The sequence below is a fragment of the Piliocolobus tephrosceles genome, chromosome 8, assembly GCF_002776525.5.
Source record: "Piliocolobus tephrosceles isolate RC106 chromosome 8, ASM277652v3, whole genome shotgun sequence".
Classification (NCBI taxonomy): Eukaryota; Metazoa; Chordata; class Mammalia; order Primates; family Cercopithecidae; genus Piliocolobus; species Piliocolobus tephrosceles.
In genome coordinates this window covers 123,072,920-123,092,768 of record NC_045441.1, presented here as the reverse complement: position 1 = coordinate 123,092,768, position 19,849 = coordinate 123,072,920, and the positions used below count along the sequence as shown (strand labels likewise).

The following is a 19,849-nucleotide window of genomic DNA, read 5'->3' as shown; positions in this document are numbered from 1 at the left end:
TAGATAGATAGATAGATAGATAGATAGATAGATAGATAGATAGATAGTTGGGCATGGTGGCTTGCGCCTGTAGTCCCAGCTACTCAGGAGGCTGAGGCAAGAGAATCACTTGAACCTGGGAGGCAGAGGCTGCAGTGAGCCAAGACTGCACCACTGCACTCCAGCTTGGGCAACAGACTCTATCTCAAAAAGAAAAAAAAAAAGAAAGAGTACATCTGGAACACTGGGCATAGTCTGGGGCACTCCTTTTTAAGATGGACACTGCCAAGCTAATGGGTAATGGAGAAAGATGACTGGGATAGTTCATAGACCAGGGCATGCCAGAAACTGGGAATGTTCAGTTTAAGGAGAAAAAACAAGACTAAATGGACTATGATAGCTATCTTCATATATTTGAAGGGCGTTCATAAAAGGATTAAACTGATGAGTTATTATTCAGAGAAAAGAACTATGTCCAATGGATAGGAGAGTATCACTTCAAACTAAGAGAAAACTTCCAGATGAAAACTATTCAACAATGATCAGTCTGCTTTGCAGATGCAGTGGCTTCTAGCCACTTGACCTCTTGAGAGGCAGGAACATAAATGATTGGAAAAAAAAATCACGCATGATGAATATGGTGCCAAGCTACAAGAACTTACAACATGTCTTTCAAGACAACAACATCAATAATACTATATAAATGGCCATCAGTGGGATTTGCATTCTAGAGACAAGTTGACCTTATCGTGGTCAGGTTATGCAACGTCTCCACTATAATTACTATTTATCAACATTATTATTTGTGAGAAAGTAATTGGGTGCCCATAATCAGTTAAGTTACTAGAAAAAGAGGGCATGCTCTACTTAAAAAAAAAAGCTTTACATTTAATGGAGGCTAAACATAAATTTAAAGTGTAATATTATTAAAATGCAATTATTTTAAAAATTTTTAATTTTTTAATATTTAGGTTTTTATTTTTTATTTTTTGAGATGGAGTCTCACTCTGTGACCCAGTCCAGAGTGCAGGGGTGCGATCTTGACTCACTGCAACCTCCACCTCCCGGGTTCAAGCGATTCTCCTGCCTCAGCCTCCCGAATAGCTGGGATTATAGGCATGTACCACCACACCTGGCTAATTTTTGCACTTTTGATAGAGATGGGCTTTCACCATGTTGGCCAGGCTGGTATCAAACTCTTGACCTCAGGTGATCCACCCACCTCGGCCTCCCAAAGTGCTGGGATTACTAGCGTGAGCTACTGCACCGGGACTAAGTTTCAATAGTTAAAAAATTTTATTCAATTCTCTTTTGGTAGATGAGACGTTGGTACTACCACTTTGGAGTTTGGTTTTGTAAAACTGAAAATCCAAGACTCTATGGCCCAGAAATTCCAACCTCAGACAATTAACCTAGAAGAGTGGCTTTTACAATTGTTATTGGTGTATCCCTTAAAATAATTTTGGAAAACTATATTCTCCTTCCTTTTTTAAGTTGACATTGAATTTTTTTTAGCATGCGTTTAAATAGATGCAAAAGACATAAATTTTGGCATATCCTAAAGACTGACAATGTTAAAAATCACTAGTTTAAATGTATCCAATGGCCAGGCACAGAAAGCCAAATATTGCAGGATTTCACTGATATGGGGACTCTAAAAAAGTCTAAAAAAGACTCACAGAAGTAGAGGGAGAACAGTGGTTGCCGGAGGCTGGGGGCTAGGGGAGTGGGATGGGTGTGGGGTAAGGTGGGGGGATGTTGCTCAAACCATACAAAGTTTCAGTTAGGAGGAATGGCATTTTGAGGATGATTGAACATCATGGTGACTATAATTAATAATAACATAATATATATTTCAAAATGCTGAGAGTAGATTTTAAATGTTTGCAGCACAAAGACACACAAAGACAAGTATGAGAGGTAATGGATATATGAATTGGATTGAATGTAATCATTTCATAATGTATTCATATATCAGAACATCACATTGTACTCATTATATAATTATTATTTGTCAATTAAAGTTTTAAAAAAAGTATCCAATGGAATCTCAGTGCCACAGGGATCTGATACTCTCCATTATACATTTAAAATACATATGAACAAGCTCTTCTTTAACAGTTGGATATTTTTCACTTTTCCTTTTCCTCTTTGAATTATTATTTGTATTTCATTTCCTCACTGAAATTTATCCTAATAAAATATATTTTATGCTTGAAATTATTTTATTATTCCATTGTAGGTTTTTACAAAAGACTATCTGTATAAATTAAAATCCAAAATCTTTAAAGTTTCTGTTACCACAAGACTAAATTTTAACTTTCTTTTGTTTGAATTACCATTATAATTATTATTTAGTACACAACCAATTGACATAATTGTTAATTATATGTATGATTTTAACCTAAATGTAAGTTTTGATAAACAATTATTGAACACAAAAGGTTATTGGGACAGCATCTCAATGAGATGGTGGTTGTTTAATTTGTCCATGTAACTGCGGATAATTCTTGTTGCTGGAATCAGGAAGGTTAAGCATTAGTCTATGTTGTATTCCTCCGCCAAATCAATCTTCTGTAAACATTGCTTCCTTGCTCACTTATAATGATTCCCTATCTGCTATCCAACATCTACATTTTCAGGATCTTATTTTTTATGACCCATTTTTAGTTGGTCTTAATCTTCCTATTCAACATTATCTCCCGCTAGATTCTCCTAGGAACTCTGTCCCAGTCAAACTTCCTCCTCATTGTCGCCTTTAAATAGTGGGCAACTGGGTTGGGTGCGGTGGCTCAGGCCTATAATCCCAGCACTTTGAGAGGCCAAGGTGGGCGGATCACGAGGTTAGGAGTTTGAGACCAGCCTGGCCAACATGGTGAAAGCCTGCCTCTACTAAAAACAGAAAAATTAGCCAGACGTGGTGGTGCACACCTGTAGTCCCAGCTACTCGGGAGGCTGAGACAGTAGAATTACTTGAACCCAGGAGGCAGAGGTTGCAGTGAGCTGAGATTGTGCCACTGCACTCCAGTCTGGCGATAGAGCGAGACTCCATCTCAAAAAATAAAATAAAATAAATAAAATAAAATAGTGGGCAACTGTCTCATTGCTTCCTCCATCCCAGCCTTTGTGTATTCTCTCCACCTCCGTAAATTTCATCAGTCCAGCACATATCTCACCTGTAAAACCATTCCCGATTACAACCCTTTCTCTTTTCTTGTGTTTCCCTCTGCCCTCAAAGTCCATATACAATCAGCGCCTGATTACGTAGTGCACTTCACCTATCTAGTCTTCAATATAGAGCACACAAAATTTAGTATTTTATTATACATTCTTTTCTTCCCTAATCGTTTCATGTATTGTGAACCAGACCATAATTTGTTCCTATTATAAGCTTTCTTAGAGAGTTGCTATGATCTTTTCCACAAGCCCAGAGATTTTTTTGAACCTAGGGAAGGAAATCAGAGGGATAACTAATGGTTTTCAAGTTCATAACAATGGTTTTTCATTGCTACTGATGCTGAAAAAAAAAAAATATGTGTATATATATATACGTATTTTTTTTTTTTTGAGACGGAGTCTCGCTCTGTCGCCCAGGCTGGAGTGCAGTGGCGCGCGATGATCTCAGCTCACTGCAAGCTCTGCCTCCCAGGTTTACACCATTCTCCTGCCTCAGCCTCCACAGTAGCTAGGATTACAGGTGCCCGCCACCACGCCCGGCTAATTTTTTGTATTTTTAGTAGAGACGGGGTTTCACCATGTTAGCCAGGATGGTCTCGATCTCCTGACCTCGTGATGCGCCCATCTCGGCCTCCCAAAGTGCTGGGATTACAGGCGTGAACCACTGCGCCCAGCCAGAATATATTTTTAATTAAAAAGAAATACTATTAAAGATTAAGAGTTTCAAATTGCTCTATTTTAAGGATCTTTTTAACCATAACATAGACTAACCAAAATCTGGAATTTCCTTGAGGAACATGATCTTATCATTCCAGGTTTTCATGAACATCAAGGCTGACACATAATCTGAACCACTCAATGGCAGTCCTAGTGGCTCTGTCCCTTCATCACTTTCATTCTCTCTGTTGTTCTGACTACACAAAAGTCTAGGAGACTATTTCCATGACGGATGTTCTCATCTCTTGACAAACTCAGACATGATCCTTTTGAAAATTAGGCTACTGAGGCAATTTCACCAATCAGAACCACCCTCAGGCTCAAACATTACTTTGCTTAGCTCCTAACAGAAGCTATACCTGTAAGCTGCAGTGCAGGTGTCCTTGTACTCCTGGAGCTTCACGCACACCATGTTGAGGAATTGATCTGAATATGCACTCAAGTCATGCATCAGGTTCAGGAGGTCTTGCACTGTCTTCTCCACAATGATTGTGCTCTGGAAATGAACAACAAAGAGAGGATATGAGATTTCTGTAGTCAAGTAATGTGTAGGACAAGGAAGGACAACTCCAAGTATGTCATAATTTAAGGTACCTAAGCTTTCCTGGAAGAATGTGACATTTTGAAATATGAACTCAAAACAACAACCAAATAAGAATCTTACACAGCGCTGGTCTTCCCAAGACCCGAGCAAGTGTTTTTTCTGGAAGGACACAGAATGGGGATTTTCAAGTTGATATCATGGAATTCTTGACACTCACAAGATAACTTTGGCTTTTAAGACAGAAAATGCATATTCAGCTGGAGCCTGATTTATCACTCCAAGGCTCTTTGAGATTAGGAACCTATGACAGGCAGCACAAAGAAAAAACCTTCCATGATTTATTTTAAAAGTTTCAAAACCATCCATCTATTCAGAATAACAACTAACATTTGTATTGTGTTTTACAGCTTGTAGAATGTTTTCACATACACAGCATATGTTATCTCACTTGAGACTCACACAATAATCATGATAATCATGAACATTTATAGGGTTCTTACAAGTGCAAAGTACAATGATAAGCACTTTGTATATTTTATTTCCTTTAATTCTCTCAACACCCCTACCTATCAGGTGTATCCTATCATCATCCCCAGTTTAAAGATGAGGAAACAAGCTTAGGAAGATGAAGAAAACAAAGAAGGAGCTCCAGGCTTTGCTCTTCTAACTATACCATTTTGCCTCAGAGCCAGACCAGAGTTCTGCTGCCCACAGTATATTTTCTCAAGAGATTACAGTGTTTCATATTGCTGTCACCACTGTAGGCGCAGGGTCTAAACACACTCAGACATATTTTAAAACTGAATTAAAAAACTATCCGAAAGGAAAAATAAGCCCATCTTAAAGATAGACGCCAACAGCATTGTATAGTAAATCAGTGTTATATCTGAAAAAGACACATAGTCAACAAATTCTAAATATCTGATTAAGAAAAGACTTAGTTGTTTAAACCATTAGTTCATGCCTCTTTCCAAAGAAGCAAAATTACACTGCGGTAAATATTAATCGCATGCTTAGCAGCTTGGAATCCTTCAGTCAGTAACTGGTTTGTTGATTTTATATTTATATAAAATTACATAGGCTATGATAAGATTAGCCATAAAAGTAAGCTTGAAAAAATACTTTTCCAGTCTTGACAGTGAACTATGAAGAAATCAAAGGCATTTTCATTATGCTTAAATACAGATGATGGGGAACAGGGTTTTGGCTAATTATTTTCTTAAAATCAAAAGATTAAACAAAGGTGTATAGCTCTTCTCAACACAGTAGGGGATTAGCTTGAATTATGAGTTACACTTGCATGCTTATTCAAGATTTGGTGGTAGAAGCTTCTTGTCATCTTTCCCCTTCCTCTCATTTTTCCCACCCCAGTAAAATAATCAGAAGGTGAAAAGCAAGGAGCACTTATATTTTGTAAGGCAAACCTCATAAGAAGTCAAATTGCAGTCTCTATAGAATCCCCACAAGTTCAACTTCCTTTTCTGTATTGATTTTAAGATTAAAGCACTGCAGCTTCACCCTGATCCATAATCCCATTCCTCTGTATTTGTGTGTGAGTGACAGGAATTGATTCTGCCTGGCTACACGTCCCTACACTAGGAAGAATTTAAAATCCTCATCCTGATTCAAAACACAAGATATCCTACAACATGTGGGCAGCAATTAACAAAGGAGACTGAAGTTCAGCCATCCTAACAAAGCCTGTTTAAAATCTAAAACATTGCAGGGAAGACGAGCATGAGGAGATCCCTCTGATTATTGGGAGAAAGGGCCTGGTTCTACTCTCAAGTATGCTACTGATGACCATCTCTGGGGTAGGTTTGGGTAGCCCTTTCCTTTCTTATGACTCAATTTAGTTCTCTAATAACCAAGGATAATTGGATTGCTCCTTTACTCTGTTGGCCCCCATGACTCATGCATTCAATTTGTGTACTGGCGCTTTCATACTGAACGAATACTGTGTAATGGCTCTCAAGGCATCTCAGGTGTATTTCGTCTTCCTGAATAGATTATCAGCCTCTCAAGAGGGATCAGCATTCCTCTTTCTTTTTGTCCATCTCCCATCCTTCTCTTCCCTCAGTTGTTTATAATATCTCAGGATCTTCAGGACAATATTATTAATAAAAGAAACTAGACTAATAATGTTAATACACAGAATAAATCTCCGAATGCCATATACGTGAGGGATGTTAGACACAGACACCTTTGCATTTTCAAGTCTCCTTGGGTGGTTTAGGTTTGGTTTGTATTTATTGCAGAGCTTTCAGCTGACTAGAATTGTGCTGATAGCATCTGGAGGGGAAGGGATGACTGCGAACACCTCTGCATATCCACTGGAGGTCAAGGTTTTGGGGGTGAACAGGAAGTACCAGCAGGGAATGATTAGATGCCATGGTTTAATTCTAATGGTTGTGCTCAACACAGAGCCTCTGTGATGCTATATGATTACATACAATTTTCCAGCTATTTGGTTGGTTTACCTTGTCATGGTAGCAGTCTGGATAATCAATCACTACATTCTTTTCAAGAAAAATGACACTGTATTTTGCCAAATGATGGGTATTTTTACAGGGAAAAAAGTTTCCATTTTTCAAGAATTTATAACAATTTCCAAATCAGTGGCTCTGACAGATAAATGTTGAAAATATCAAATTTCTAACAAGGTCAATCCTGTTTTTATTTATTTGATCTCTTTAGCAATGCAAATGATTTACCGACACATTATTAATTTTGGGATTTGCTAATGTTGACTATAATGACTTCATAATAAGCAAAACCCTGAGTTTCTTCATTATAATTTCTATTAAACAAATCATAAATGATTGATATTTGCTTAGAAACAACTCAATTCACATTTCTTGCAACTTATTACCAGGTAATAAAGTCTATGCATGACATGAAAAATGAGAAAAGAAATGATAAATCCCAGGACAGTTGATGTAATAAAAAAAATATTGCTGTGGAAAATAAACACCTAAAGTTTATTACAGGGATACGCTGGTAATCTAAAGTATAAAGTGAACCAGTTGTTTGGTTCTGCACTTAAAAAAATTTAATCAGTGAATGAATAAAGATGATTGTACTTTTGAGAACTAGTCTACTGTTTGCCAGAAGGGGCTCTGCCTCATGATACTAATATCCTGTTACAGAAAATCATCCACATAATTTGGAAAATACTGAATTAAAGAAAACTGAAGTGGTGTTTTTACTGGATGACTTCAGAAACCTTTAATATGCTAGAGTCATGAGGAGTCTTAAAGAGGCCAATGCAGTATTCAGTCTTCCCTTAACTATCAAAGTAATGAAACCATTGTTCATAGTCCATCTTTTCACATCTACTGGAACAGTGTTTCACAGTTTGGGAACAACTCTCCCTAATTCTCTGGTCATACTAATCAGGACCCTAAGGCCCAATGACATGCTTGAGGACACATGAGGAATACCACTGTGAACAGGGCGAGCTTGATCAGGCCTCTTACTTCTCGATCCTTCCTTCTCAGCCCTTTCATGAACACCAATCATCTTCAGTTCTGCCTCCAGCCTACCCCTCTAGGCTTCTCTCTCTCTTTGTAAAAGTTTTTTTCTCCATTAAAATTATTATTATTATTATTATTATTGTTTCCTCTATGCTTCTCTCCAGTTCCTCTGAACATGCCCATCTTTTGCTCCAACCACACTAAATTACTAGTGACTCCTTGCCTGTACCAGGCTACTTTTTGCCTCTGTGCTTTTGTGCCTCCTAATCTTAGTGTCTGGAATACTATTCCTAGCTCATGACTCTCATCTTTGGAGATTACCTTCTCTGATTTAAATGCCCCTTCTGTGCCACCAGAGGACCCTGGCATTTTGGCCGATGCTCTAATTGGAGTGTGGTAATCACTGGTTCAACTGACCATCTCTTCCACTACACTGCTAATTCCTGTTGATCAGTGACTGTACCTTCACACCTCTAACACCTCACAAGGTATCTGGCATATTGCAGGTGCTCAATAAACATGTATTGATTTAATACACATGCACAACACATTCAGAATAGGGTGAAAAGAGCGAGTTAGAGTATAATTGTAGTAGTGGATAAGAGCCCGATTTGGTAAGGTGAAATGAGACCACTGCCTCCTTATTACTACACTGTATCTTTTTTTTTTTTTTTTTTTTTTTTTGAGACCGAGTCTCACTCTGTCGCCCAGGCTGGAGTGCAGCAGCATGATCTTGGCTCACTGCAACCTCTGTCTCCCGGGTTCAAGTGATTCTCCTGCCTCAGCCTCCCAAGTAGCTGGGACTACAGGCACGTGCCACCACAACTGGCTAATTTTTGTATTTTTAGTAGAGAGGGGGTTTCACCATGTTAGTCAGGCTGGTCTCGACCTCCTGACCTCATGATCCGACCGCCTCGGCCTCCCAGAGTGCTGGGATTACAGGTATGAGTCACTGTGTCTGGCCACTACACTGTATCTTAATTTCCATGGTTCTAAGGACTGAACATTTATTGTGGCTGAAAGTCTCGGGTATTTCCACAACAGCACTCTTAACTTCACCTGATTGTATTATTTTCTATAATGGCAATTCATTATATATGTATATATAACTGAATGTGTTCATTTTAATGTTTTAAGACACAAATTCCCAATTCAAAATGTGCTGATTTTAAAGTTTTAAGACACAAATAAATTCACAATTCAGAAACAAAACCAATATCAAAACAACTTTAGTTTGGCGAATAGAGTCTCTGTATCTGTATTGTTTTACTTCCTGAGAGGACAGATCAGAGATGCTGCTAAGAATCTAAGGTTCTGTATGGTCAGAGAAATATGTCTTATCACTTCAGACACACATCTCCAGCACCATCACACACGTGCGTGCGCACGCATGCACACGCGCGCGCACACACACACACATACCCACGGAGTGCAGGGCAAGCACACCCGAGAGCAATAATTTAAGCATCTCCTTAGAATGATCCTGTGTGACAATGCACCTGAATGTGTGTTCCGAGCTAGGTAATTTGGGAGTGGCTAACCTGGAGATTCCTTCCTTATCCATGATAAACATCTGAGGGCCCTGGCTGATTTCATGGAACACCAGCCATACGGGGGATTGAGGCCCTGAGTTTTGGGTTACATTAAAGTTGCCAGGTGGAGGTGGTTGGTGGGAGGGTGGTAAGTGGAAATGCTCTATAAACTGCATGATGTTTGTAGTGGTTGTGGTTTTCCTGCCCAGCCCGTCCCCACTGGACTCTCTCCCCTGTATCAAGCCCCTAATAAAACTCCCTCTCTCCTCTGCTGGCTCTGGGTCTCTTCTGCGACCTCTTGAACCTGATGCGTTTCCTACTGAGGTTAACAAGGGTTTGGCACAGCAAGAAGCAATCGTGAAAACAGGGCTTCGCAAACGTTTGATGACAATGATGGTTTTGTTTATTGGGGCATATTCAATGACAAGTCACTAAAACTTGTATATCATATTGTCTTTCCAGTTACTGTCAGCTCCAAGCTGTAGCTGGCTGTAAACAATGACAATAACTATGAAAACGACAGTAATGATACAAGACAAAAGGAAATATGCTTTCCATTTTTTAATCTACGCTTTGATTTGTGTGATGTTTAAACTGTTCTGAATGTGTCCTCTCTTTACTAAGATGACTTGCAAAAGGCTATACATCCAAGAGCTGGTGCCTGAGGAACTGCCACCTCTGTGCCTTCCAAATCAGCCTCTACCCTGAACGCAGAGTAATCTTTTTGAAAATTCTACCTCCCACAGAAATGAGTGTTCATGTCAATCAAAAGACATGAACACAAATCTTCACAATGATTTTATTTATTTATTGCAGCTCTAGCTTAATTTTTTCTTTTTCCTGAGATGGGGTCAGACTGGAGCTCAGTAGTGTGATCATAGCTTATTGCAATCTCAAGCTCCTGGGCTCAAGTGATCCTCCCACTTCACTCTCCAGTAGCTGGGACTACAGGCAGAGGGCACCATACGAGGCTAATTTCTTTTTTTTTTGGTAGAGATGGAGTCTTGCTATGCTGCCCAGGCTGGTCTTAAACTCCTGGCCTCAAATGATCCTCCCACCCCAGCCTCCCAAAGTGCTGGTATTACAGACATGAGCCACTGTGCCTGGCCTAATCGTTTTATTTATAACAGCCAAAAAAAAAAAAATCAATTCTCATGTCAATCAATGAAGTGGGCAAAGTGGGCAAATAAATTGTGGTATACTCATACAATGGAAAACTACAGAGTCATGAAAGAGACAGCCTACTGCTACAGGCAACACATGGATGAACTGTGCAGATCTTAGGCTGAGTCAAAGTAGCCTGACCCAAAGGTGTGCAACTAGACAATTTTATTATTATTGTAGTTCAAAATCAGGGAAAAGTAACCTCTGGTGATGGAAGTCAGAATAGTGGCTACCCTTAAGAGAGGGTCCTAACTGCGAAGGAGAGGACATTCTAGGTGCTGGCATTATACTGATGGAATAGCTGTTGTGTTAGTAAAAATGTATATAAAAATTCTTTGTGCTTAAGATTTGTGCACTTCAGAATTTGTAAGGTTAACATCAAAAGAAAAAAATTTAAAGTTATGTCCGTTCATGGGATTAAAACTCTTTAATGGATGAGGACTCACGTTGCTCAGATGACTCATAAGGCCCTTCATGACATGGCTTCTGTCTACCCTTCCAGCCCCACCTCCTACCATTTTCTACTTTCCTCTCTATGACTCAGCTACATGGGGGTTCTTTCAATTCTTCATTACCATTTCCGGACCTTGTACCTTCCAGCAATGCTGTTCCTTGTCTCCCGACAGTACTTTTGTTTCTCTTTTGGGTCTCAGCTAACATATCCTTTCTGTGGGAAGACTCTCCCTAACCCTCATACCAGATTAGGTTTTCCTGTTATAAACATCTAGAACACCTTCTATGTCTTTGTTACAACACTCAACACACTTGTAATGGCTTCTTTAGGGTCTGCCTTCCCCAGTGGTCTGTGAGATTCCAGAAGGGAGGGACACTTATTCAGGACCTGGCACACAACAGGTACTCAATAAATCTTTCTTAACTGAATGAGTAAAGTTAAGTACATCCTATATTAAGATCAATTCGTTGCCTATTAGAAGGCAGAGAAAGGACAAAAAGCAGGTCTAATGCTATGCTCTGTAGTTTGGTTCTCAAATAAAACTTTATGTTCAAGGCCAAGTCTGGAAATAACCCAAATGTCCATCAACAGTAGAGTAGATAAATAAAACTGTGACATATTCATACAATGAGATGCTACAGAGCAATGAAAAAGAGCAAACTAGTAGTTAATCTAGGAATTCACATGGAAAAATATCACAGACATAATGCCGAATGAAAGTAGCCAGTCACAAAAAGATATATACTGTTTGATCTCATTTATGTGAAGGTCAAGATCCGGCATAGCTAATATAGGGTGAGACAAATCAGAATAGTGGTTATTTGTTTTTAGAGCAGGGTGGGGAGGATATTGACTGGGAAAGGCATCTGGTTGGTGGTTACATGAATGCATGTTAAGCCTCAATTTTAAACAATTTATTTACAACCATTGTTACAAATAGCTACCTCTTCAAAAACCTTTGAGAATACAATCCTTAGGTATATTGGTATTCTAATACAATAGTTTTTACTCATGACATATTTTAAAAATGTGAACACACAGAAGTATTGTTGGCAACACTGCTACTGACTACCAGATGAAAACTGTTCTGGAGAGGATGGGAAGTTGTTTGGGGAAACAGCAGAGAACTTAGCTAATTGATTAAATAGATAAATAAGTAAGTACCTTCTCTATGCCAAACACTAGCCTAACTGCAGGAGATACAAAGCCAGATAAGACTGTTGCCCTCCAACAATCTTAGATACTAGCAGGATTAAGAAAGTAAGTTCACACAATGAGAACACTTGGACACAGGGCGGGGAACATCACACACTGGGGCCTGTCGTGGGGTGGGGGGATGGGAGAGGGATAGCATTAAAAAAATACCTAATGTCAATGATGAGTTAATGGGTGCAGCAAACCAACCCATGTATACATATGTCACAAACCTGCATGTTGTGCACATGTACCCTAGAACTTAAAGTATAATAATAAATAAATAAATAAATAAATAAATAAATAAGAAATTCCTGATGAAGATAAAAAAAGAAAGAAAATAAGTTCACAAATAAGGACAATAAAATGTCCTAGGTGCTGATGGGCAACTGCATATTGTACCATAGAGGCACAGAGGAAGAAAGAGTTAATTGGACTGGGGTGAAAGGCAGGGAGAGAGAGGTGAGAAAGAAGAGTGTACAACTGAACTGACTCCTGCGAGATAAATAATTGTGATGTGTAGAATGAACAAAGATGGAAAAAGAGCACTTCAAGAAGATGGAGCAGTATGGACATGAAACAGCATGGGATTCAGGGAACTATAAGTGGTTGTTCATGGCTGGGGTGAAGGGGGTGTGTAGGGGAGTGGGGATTGGGGGGGTACGTATGCATGATCAGGTGGGAGGGCTCAGAGAGGCAGTCAGAAGCCAAGTCATGAATGTCCTTTTACGACATACATACATACATACACACACACACAGGGTACTTGAACATTTGGAATATCACTCATTTCCAGCAAGAAAATATAAATAATTCAATCTGATGACACTAATCACTAGATGATCCACTTCAAGTACAGAAGATAATTTCAAAAAGTTTCACTGTTCAGAAAAGATGAATATACTTACATAACAAACAAACTCTGAAGTTCTTTTTGTCAGGCTAACGAGGCAGAATTTAGAAATAGGCTTACACAAAAAATATGAGGTCAAATTTTAGACAATCAAAAAAACTATATACCTTTAGAATTCACATAAGCTATTCTTATTAAATTTATTTGCCAATAAAAACATGGAAAATGTATATGATATAAATTATCAATAATATATATTTTTAACATTTTGGGTAGAAATCATTTATGGTTGGATAAAATCTGTGACGAACATAATCTTATAAGCACAGCTGTCTCTTTATGAGGTTATTTGGGGGTTTGTGATTTCATATTCAACACAAAACAAAACATAACAGCAGGAAAGGGAGAAAAAGTCTACAACAGTTGTGCTTAATTAGACCATATGAACCCAGGGGCCATCTTTCTTTCCCTAGCTAATAGTACATAATAAGGCAGTAATTGTTGACTTATGTATTTCAAATCAATGCAATTCTACGGGTAAGTTGTCAATACCTCTTGATATGCAATGGGTTCCATTACATATGGGTAGAAATAGATCGATGAATAGGAAAGTAGTAGCATTTATAAGAAATATCCCCAACACCCTCCTTCCCCAACACACACACACACACACACACACACACACACACACACACACACACAAACACCCATGCACACTTCAAAAGCACCTTAAGGCTGTTATTCAGCAAAACAGAAGGTGCTACATGTTAGAAAAGGTATAGAAATGTAACAATGACATTAGCAGATACTGTACTTCTACTGGGCCTAGCAATGTTCTTGGTAAAAAGCATGGACTTTTTTTTTTTTTCAGGGGTGATGATAATCTACTCGAGAAAACATCAATTAGAACAGGAAACAGTGATATTCCAAGAGAAGAGGGAAATGAGTATAAAAGACAAGGTAAGGGAACAGGAATAAAAAGGTGGGGGAGCCTGAACTGGGATCTGGAGTACGGGGAGGTTTGGATACTTACAGAGGCAGAGGCAGGGTATTCAGGCAAGGGAAAAGGTGTAAGTAAAGTCTGGGGATAAAGGATGAGCTGGTCATGTGTAGCAGTTAGGAGACAAGTGTGGCTGGAGGAGGGAATTTCTGTCAAGGAATCTGGAGAAAGGGCTGAATGGATGGGGGAGCCAGCTTGTGAAAGGCCTGAATGACAGACAGGCTGAGGGTTTTCTGCAGCTGGACAGAGGCAGGGCAGTATTCGGTAGCAGAGTTCACGATCCTAATTCTAGAGCTGAAAGCAAACCTTGTTATCTAGTCTAATTCTCTGGCTTAAAAAAGAACCATAACAAATATTAAAGGGCCTGTCAAAGATATTAAATATATAGATAGTTTATGATACTTCAAAATCTAGAATCCAGCTCTGTGAGTCCCTCTGGCCAAAGCTGATGATTAGTGCATCAGAAAGAATAAATTATTACAGGTGATTACACATACTGAAAAATCAACGAAGAGAGAAAGTCAGAAAAAAACTCATTTGTCACCATTTAAGGTGGCTACTAAAACAAAACTGTCTTTGAAATTTGGTAAATAAAAATTATGCATTTGTGCTATCTTGCCAGTAGGAACTATATTTCAGCATTACCAAATTCAAAAAGTCCTATTTTAAGGAAGAATACCAGCTAATAAATGTAGAAAAAATAATATAATTACAAAATAAGGCAGGATGTGGTGGCTCACACTTGTAATCCCAGCACTTAGGGAGGCCGACACAGAACTGCTTGAGCCCAGGAGTTTGAGACCAGCCTAGGCAACACGGCAAGACCCTGTCTCTACAAAAAATAGAAAAATTAGCTAGGTGTGGTGATGTGTACCTGTAACCCCTGCTACACTGGAGGCTGATGTGGGAGAATCACTTGAGTCTAGATGTTCCAGGTAAGCTATGATTGCACCACTACTCAAGCCTGGCGACAGAGCGAGACTCCGTCTCAAAAAAATAGTAATACAAATAAAAAAATCATTTTGTGGCCCCTAATAAAACAACTGATTCAGGTAAAGGTTATTCATTGGTACTAAGACAAAATGAAAGTTGAGGCCAGGCGCGGTGGCTCACCCCTGTAATCCCAGCACTTTGGGAGGCCAAGGCAGGTGGACGGCCTGAGGTCAGGAATTTGAGACCAGTCTGGCCAACATGATGAAACCCCATCTCCACTAAAAATACAAAAATTAGCCAGGCAAGGTGGAGCACACCTGTAGTCCCAGCTACTCAGGAGGCTGAGGCAGGAGAATCACTTGAACCCGGGAGGCGGAGGTTGCGGTGAGCCGAGATCACGCCGCTACACTCCAGACTGGGTGACACAGCGAGACTCTGTCTCAAAAACAAACAAACAAACACAAAAAACCAAAATGAAAGTTAATCAGAAATTGTGGAAATGAACATCCACATAGGGTCAATGTTATAGAACATCAATTACTTCCCCACAACAAAAATCAAATTACACAATGGAGGGATTAGAAGGTCACAAGCCTCATCCAGGGGTCGAGCTCGGCCTAATTAATGTAAGGAAGCCAGTTCTTACAGGTTTATGGATGAGATAGAATATGAATATAACATCATCTATGATATATTCTCACTAAAAACATTTAACTTCAATCTAATCAAGCTTTCAGACCTAACTTCTAGTAACAGGAAATAGAGGAAGCAATCAAATACAGAAGATGGAATGTTCCACAGCATGGCTGGCTGGTTCCGTTCACTGTATCAGTGTCAAGAAAAAAATGTGACTGTTTGGGATTACAGAGACTTAAGCCACATAACAATTATGGTCCTAGATGGAATCCCAGTTTGAACAAACCAGCTGAAAAGGACATTTCTGGGACAATGCATCTGGGAAAATGCAAAATTGACTACATATTAGAAATATGGGGATATTAGAAACTTTTTCTAATTGTGACAGTGATAATGCTATCTTGATAATGCATTAATGATAACGAAGAAAATGCTCTTGTTCTGCAGGGAAGTAAAATTAAAGTATTTCAGTATAAAATAGCTTGAAATCCTGCCTTAAGCAATTAGAAAACCAGACAAAATATGGGAAACAAGAGTTTCAGACACCAGAGATGAAAAACAAATGACGTGAGCCCTCTGAGTGCCCCAGCTGAAGAGTTTCTGGGTCATAATGCAGGAAGAAGGGACCTGGACAGAACCTGGCGGTCTTGTTAGGTTGAGACAGAATTCGGAGTTTTAGAAGACTAAGACAGCTACCGTTCACTGTGGCAAAATACTGAAGAGTGGAGAGCTTCACAAAGAGAGGGGAGGGAGGGGAGAGAAAGAGAGCACGTGTGTGCAAAAGGGAGTATATGTGAGCACAAGATCTGTGTAGATCTTCTGTGTAGAACCTTTGGCTAAGTATTGGTCTGTGTGAAGGACACTACCGAGGCCAGAGAGGACCACCTCAATGGAGCAGGCAGAATAATCCAATTTGTGAACTCACAAATCCTGTGAGTTCACACAGGGCAATGAATGGTCCATGTTCCTTCCCACTAGTTAGAGTGGAAGAACCTCCTAAAAAATAGGGTGCCAGGTAGTCTTCAAAACAATATTGCCTCAGCAGCGGGGCCAAATTAGCCTCAGAGTACAAGCTGACCTGGACCTATCTGATAAAGCCTGGAAGCAAGGCTGACATGATGAAAATAATTCTAAATAACTTAAATGTGTTCCCAAAGTTCAACAATATTTAAAGAACTGTAACAAAATCCAGCACTTAACAATGTAAAAAAAACCTCGCATGTCTAGCATCCAATAAAAAAATTATCGGGCATATGGAAATAAGTTGGAAAATATATGAGGAGAAGTAAAAATCAGTTAAGGGAAACAGACCCAGGGATGACACAGATAATAGAAAAGGAGGTTAAAACAGATATTAGGAATAGGGTCCTATGTCTAAAAACATAATGGAAAATATAAACATGGCGGAAACAGAAATGGAAGACACAGCAATAGAAACTATCCAAAATAAAACACACAGAGAAAAAAGGATTAAAAAAAAATAGGACAGAGAGTCAGCAAACTGAGAAACAATATCAGGCAGCTTAATATACATGCAACTGGGGGTGGGGGTGCAGAGAAAATATAAGAAGATATAGTGGCTGGAAATTTTCCAAATCTGATGAAAAGTATAAGCCCACAGATTCAAGCAGCTCAATATATCTCAAATGGAAGATAACAAAAACTATAGAAAGTCACAAATAATCGAATTGCTGAAAATCAGCGATAAATAGAAACATCTTAAAAACAACCGCCAGAAAAACAACACAAAACAAAACAGAAAGAAAGAAATGAGATTTCAAAGGAAAAAGAAGAATCTAGGCCTTTTGAGTTCCAGTTTGATGTTCTCTTTACCACCCTATACTGTGCCCCCTCCCCGGGAAAATGGTATTTGATGAAGGCTTGGTAGACACACTGGGGTGGCCTGGAGAAGTGAGAGTTCACAGTAAGGCATCTGACTAAAGCCCTGGCAGTAGTCTAGGGTGGCTTGCACTGTGGTACCATGAGAAAAAAAAAGATTCAACAGAGAAAAAAAGAAGTAGAACAGACCAAAAAAAAAGAAAGAAGAAGGAAGAAGAAGAAGATGATGACTTAGTATGATAAAAGCTAAGCTAAGAAAAATAAGAGTTCCTTGGATCATGTATGGACATTTGACCTTTAAGAAACAAACCACCTACTCACATCCTCCAGTGAAGAAAGAACAACCCAGGAAAATTCGCTCGAGGTAGTGATGTGCCCGAAAATTTTACTTCCCTGTTGTATATTTCCAAATATTCTTTTCCTGCTCAAAAGGCCCAATATGATTCCCTGCTCTACAGTCTACACACACACACACACCCCTTCACTCTGTTCCTTAACCTAAGCAATATGAGTTGTTATTTTTTTAAATGTAATTTGCTCAAGGAAAAATATTAATAGCAAGAAGCAATATAAAAGTTAAAAGACATGAAAAGCCACAAATATAGATGAGCTTATAGCAGACAGATATATATTCAAAGATAACCAATTCCAGCCCCTACAAGGTAAAATACCCAAGCACTCTTGTTTCCTTTCTCTTGTTTTGGGTATACCTGTAGATATTATATCAACAGCATTTATATTACAATATAAATGTGAATGTTAGAATAAGCCTACTTACCTGTGAATCCATCCAATATTCATTGACCACCTACTATGTGGCAGGCACTGCTACTATGCTATGCTCTCGAATACAATAGCAAAACAGTTTATACTGCTATGACTGAAACCCAGGCAGACTGAATCCAGAGCCCATATCTTAACCCCTATTTTTTGTTACTTCCAGTAAAGATGAAAAGCAGTAAGTTCAATCTTTTCAGGTAGTCCATGATGCCAGGTGTAGTGTGGTAAAGATGAATGAAGACTGCTTGAGGAAGAAGGTTATTGTGACCTTCCTCAGATGACAGTTCCAATGGTGGGATTGGTGAGGCCAAAACTAGGTTTACAGGAAGCTGTGAAGGTAGTGTGTGGGGCAGGAAGACAGACTGTCATCGGAGATATTCACCAGTGAAAAAAAGGTGTGAAGTAACTCAGTAAGTAGATAGGATGGGGTCAGGACAGCAAATGAAGACCGGACCTTCCTGATCATCAGTAGACCATTCTATGTGACCAGCCTCAGGAGGCACAGATCACTCCAATGCCAGCAGCCAAGAGACACTTCCTGGGCAGTTTTGGGCCAGCAAGATCTCTTCTCTCATCCCACATTCCTCAAACCCTGACCTCTAAATTTACTCAGAACTGATACCTAAGACAAAAGGACAGACCAGAAGGACTTACGATTGTCATACAGGTACAGGCCAGTAATCCAACCTGTCTTCAAACTTAACATTCTGAAATTATTTTAGCATAGGTTTCCACGCCCTGCTAAAAACATCACCACAGCATTTCCTAACACCCTTCTTCCTCAGAACTCAGAGTACTTGCAAATATCTCAATCAATATCCAAACAGATTGTGAGAAAGTAGAGCAGTCATTATCATCCCTATTTTATCACGAGTCTAACACTTAAAGCCATTTCAAGGAACAAGTATAACACTAGAGAAAGGTTTTCAAAGAACTTCAGAAGATCAAGCTGCCACTAAAGGTGGTCTGAAATGCTTTCATTTCCTCACGTATCTCAGATTCGCATTCCACACCAACTAGTTTGTCATGCTGCAAAGCATCTGTAGTTACAGAAGCCCCTCTTGATGTAGCAATGTTATTTAGACATTTTATGTGATTATTTTGTCCTTTTAAAGATTACATGTCCTCAGCCACTCCTTTAGAGCCAATAAACCCCCAAAATTCACAGAGGAGAACCTTTACTATTCCTTTTGCTGACAAAGGTAAGGTCTATTCAGCAGGAGGCTCCAATGACCCATAATGGGGCATGATTCATTAGGGAAGAGCTACAAATATATCAATCAACATGTCAGAGGAGAAGTCTGGTTACATGCAGTGGGAGATGCGTACCACATATACATTTGTTCTGCTCTGTGCAGGCTCACCTGTCTTTGGTGGTCCACACCATATAATAATCAATTTTGCTGACAAGTTTCCCTACAAATGGTTTCAGCCTCAGTTACGCGTGCACCTCAGAGGTGAGATCTGCAGCCCTCTAAGGAGGAGAATGAGCAGGGAGCTTGGCTTCCAGTAAAACAGAACATATGGAACTGTTTGAGGGAGAGAGTGTGCAAGCAAGCGTGCCAGTGTAC

General features: G+C 39.3%; 1 protein-coding gene across 5 annotated transcripts in view; it reads right to left on the bottom strand.

Annotated features, from left to right (window-relative positions):
• The window catches only part of EXOC4 (exocyst complex component 4), an 821,075-nt gene that overhangs the window by 165,935 nt on the left and 635,291 nt on the right, over nucleotides 1–19,849 (bottom strand). For all 5 annotated transcript variants that reach the window (XM_023207825.2, XM_023207827.2, XM_026454384.1 and 2 more), the window contains exon 12: nucleotides 4,233–4,369. In XM_023207825.2, the coding sequence (XP_023063593.1) occupies nucleotides 4,233–4,369 (137 nt within the window). The remainder of the gene's footprint in view (nucleotides 1–4,232; nucleotides 4,370–19,849) is intronic.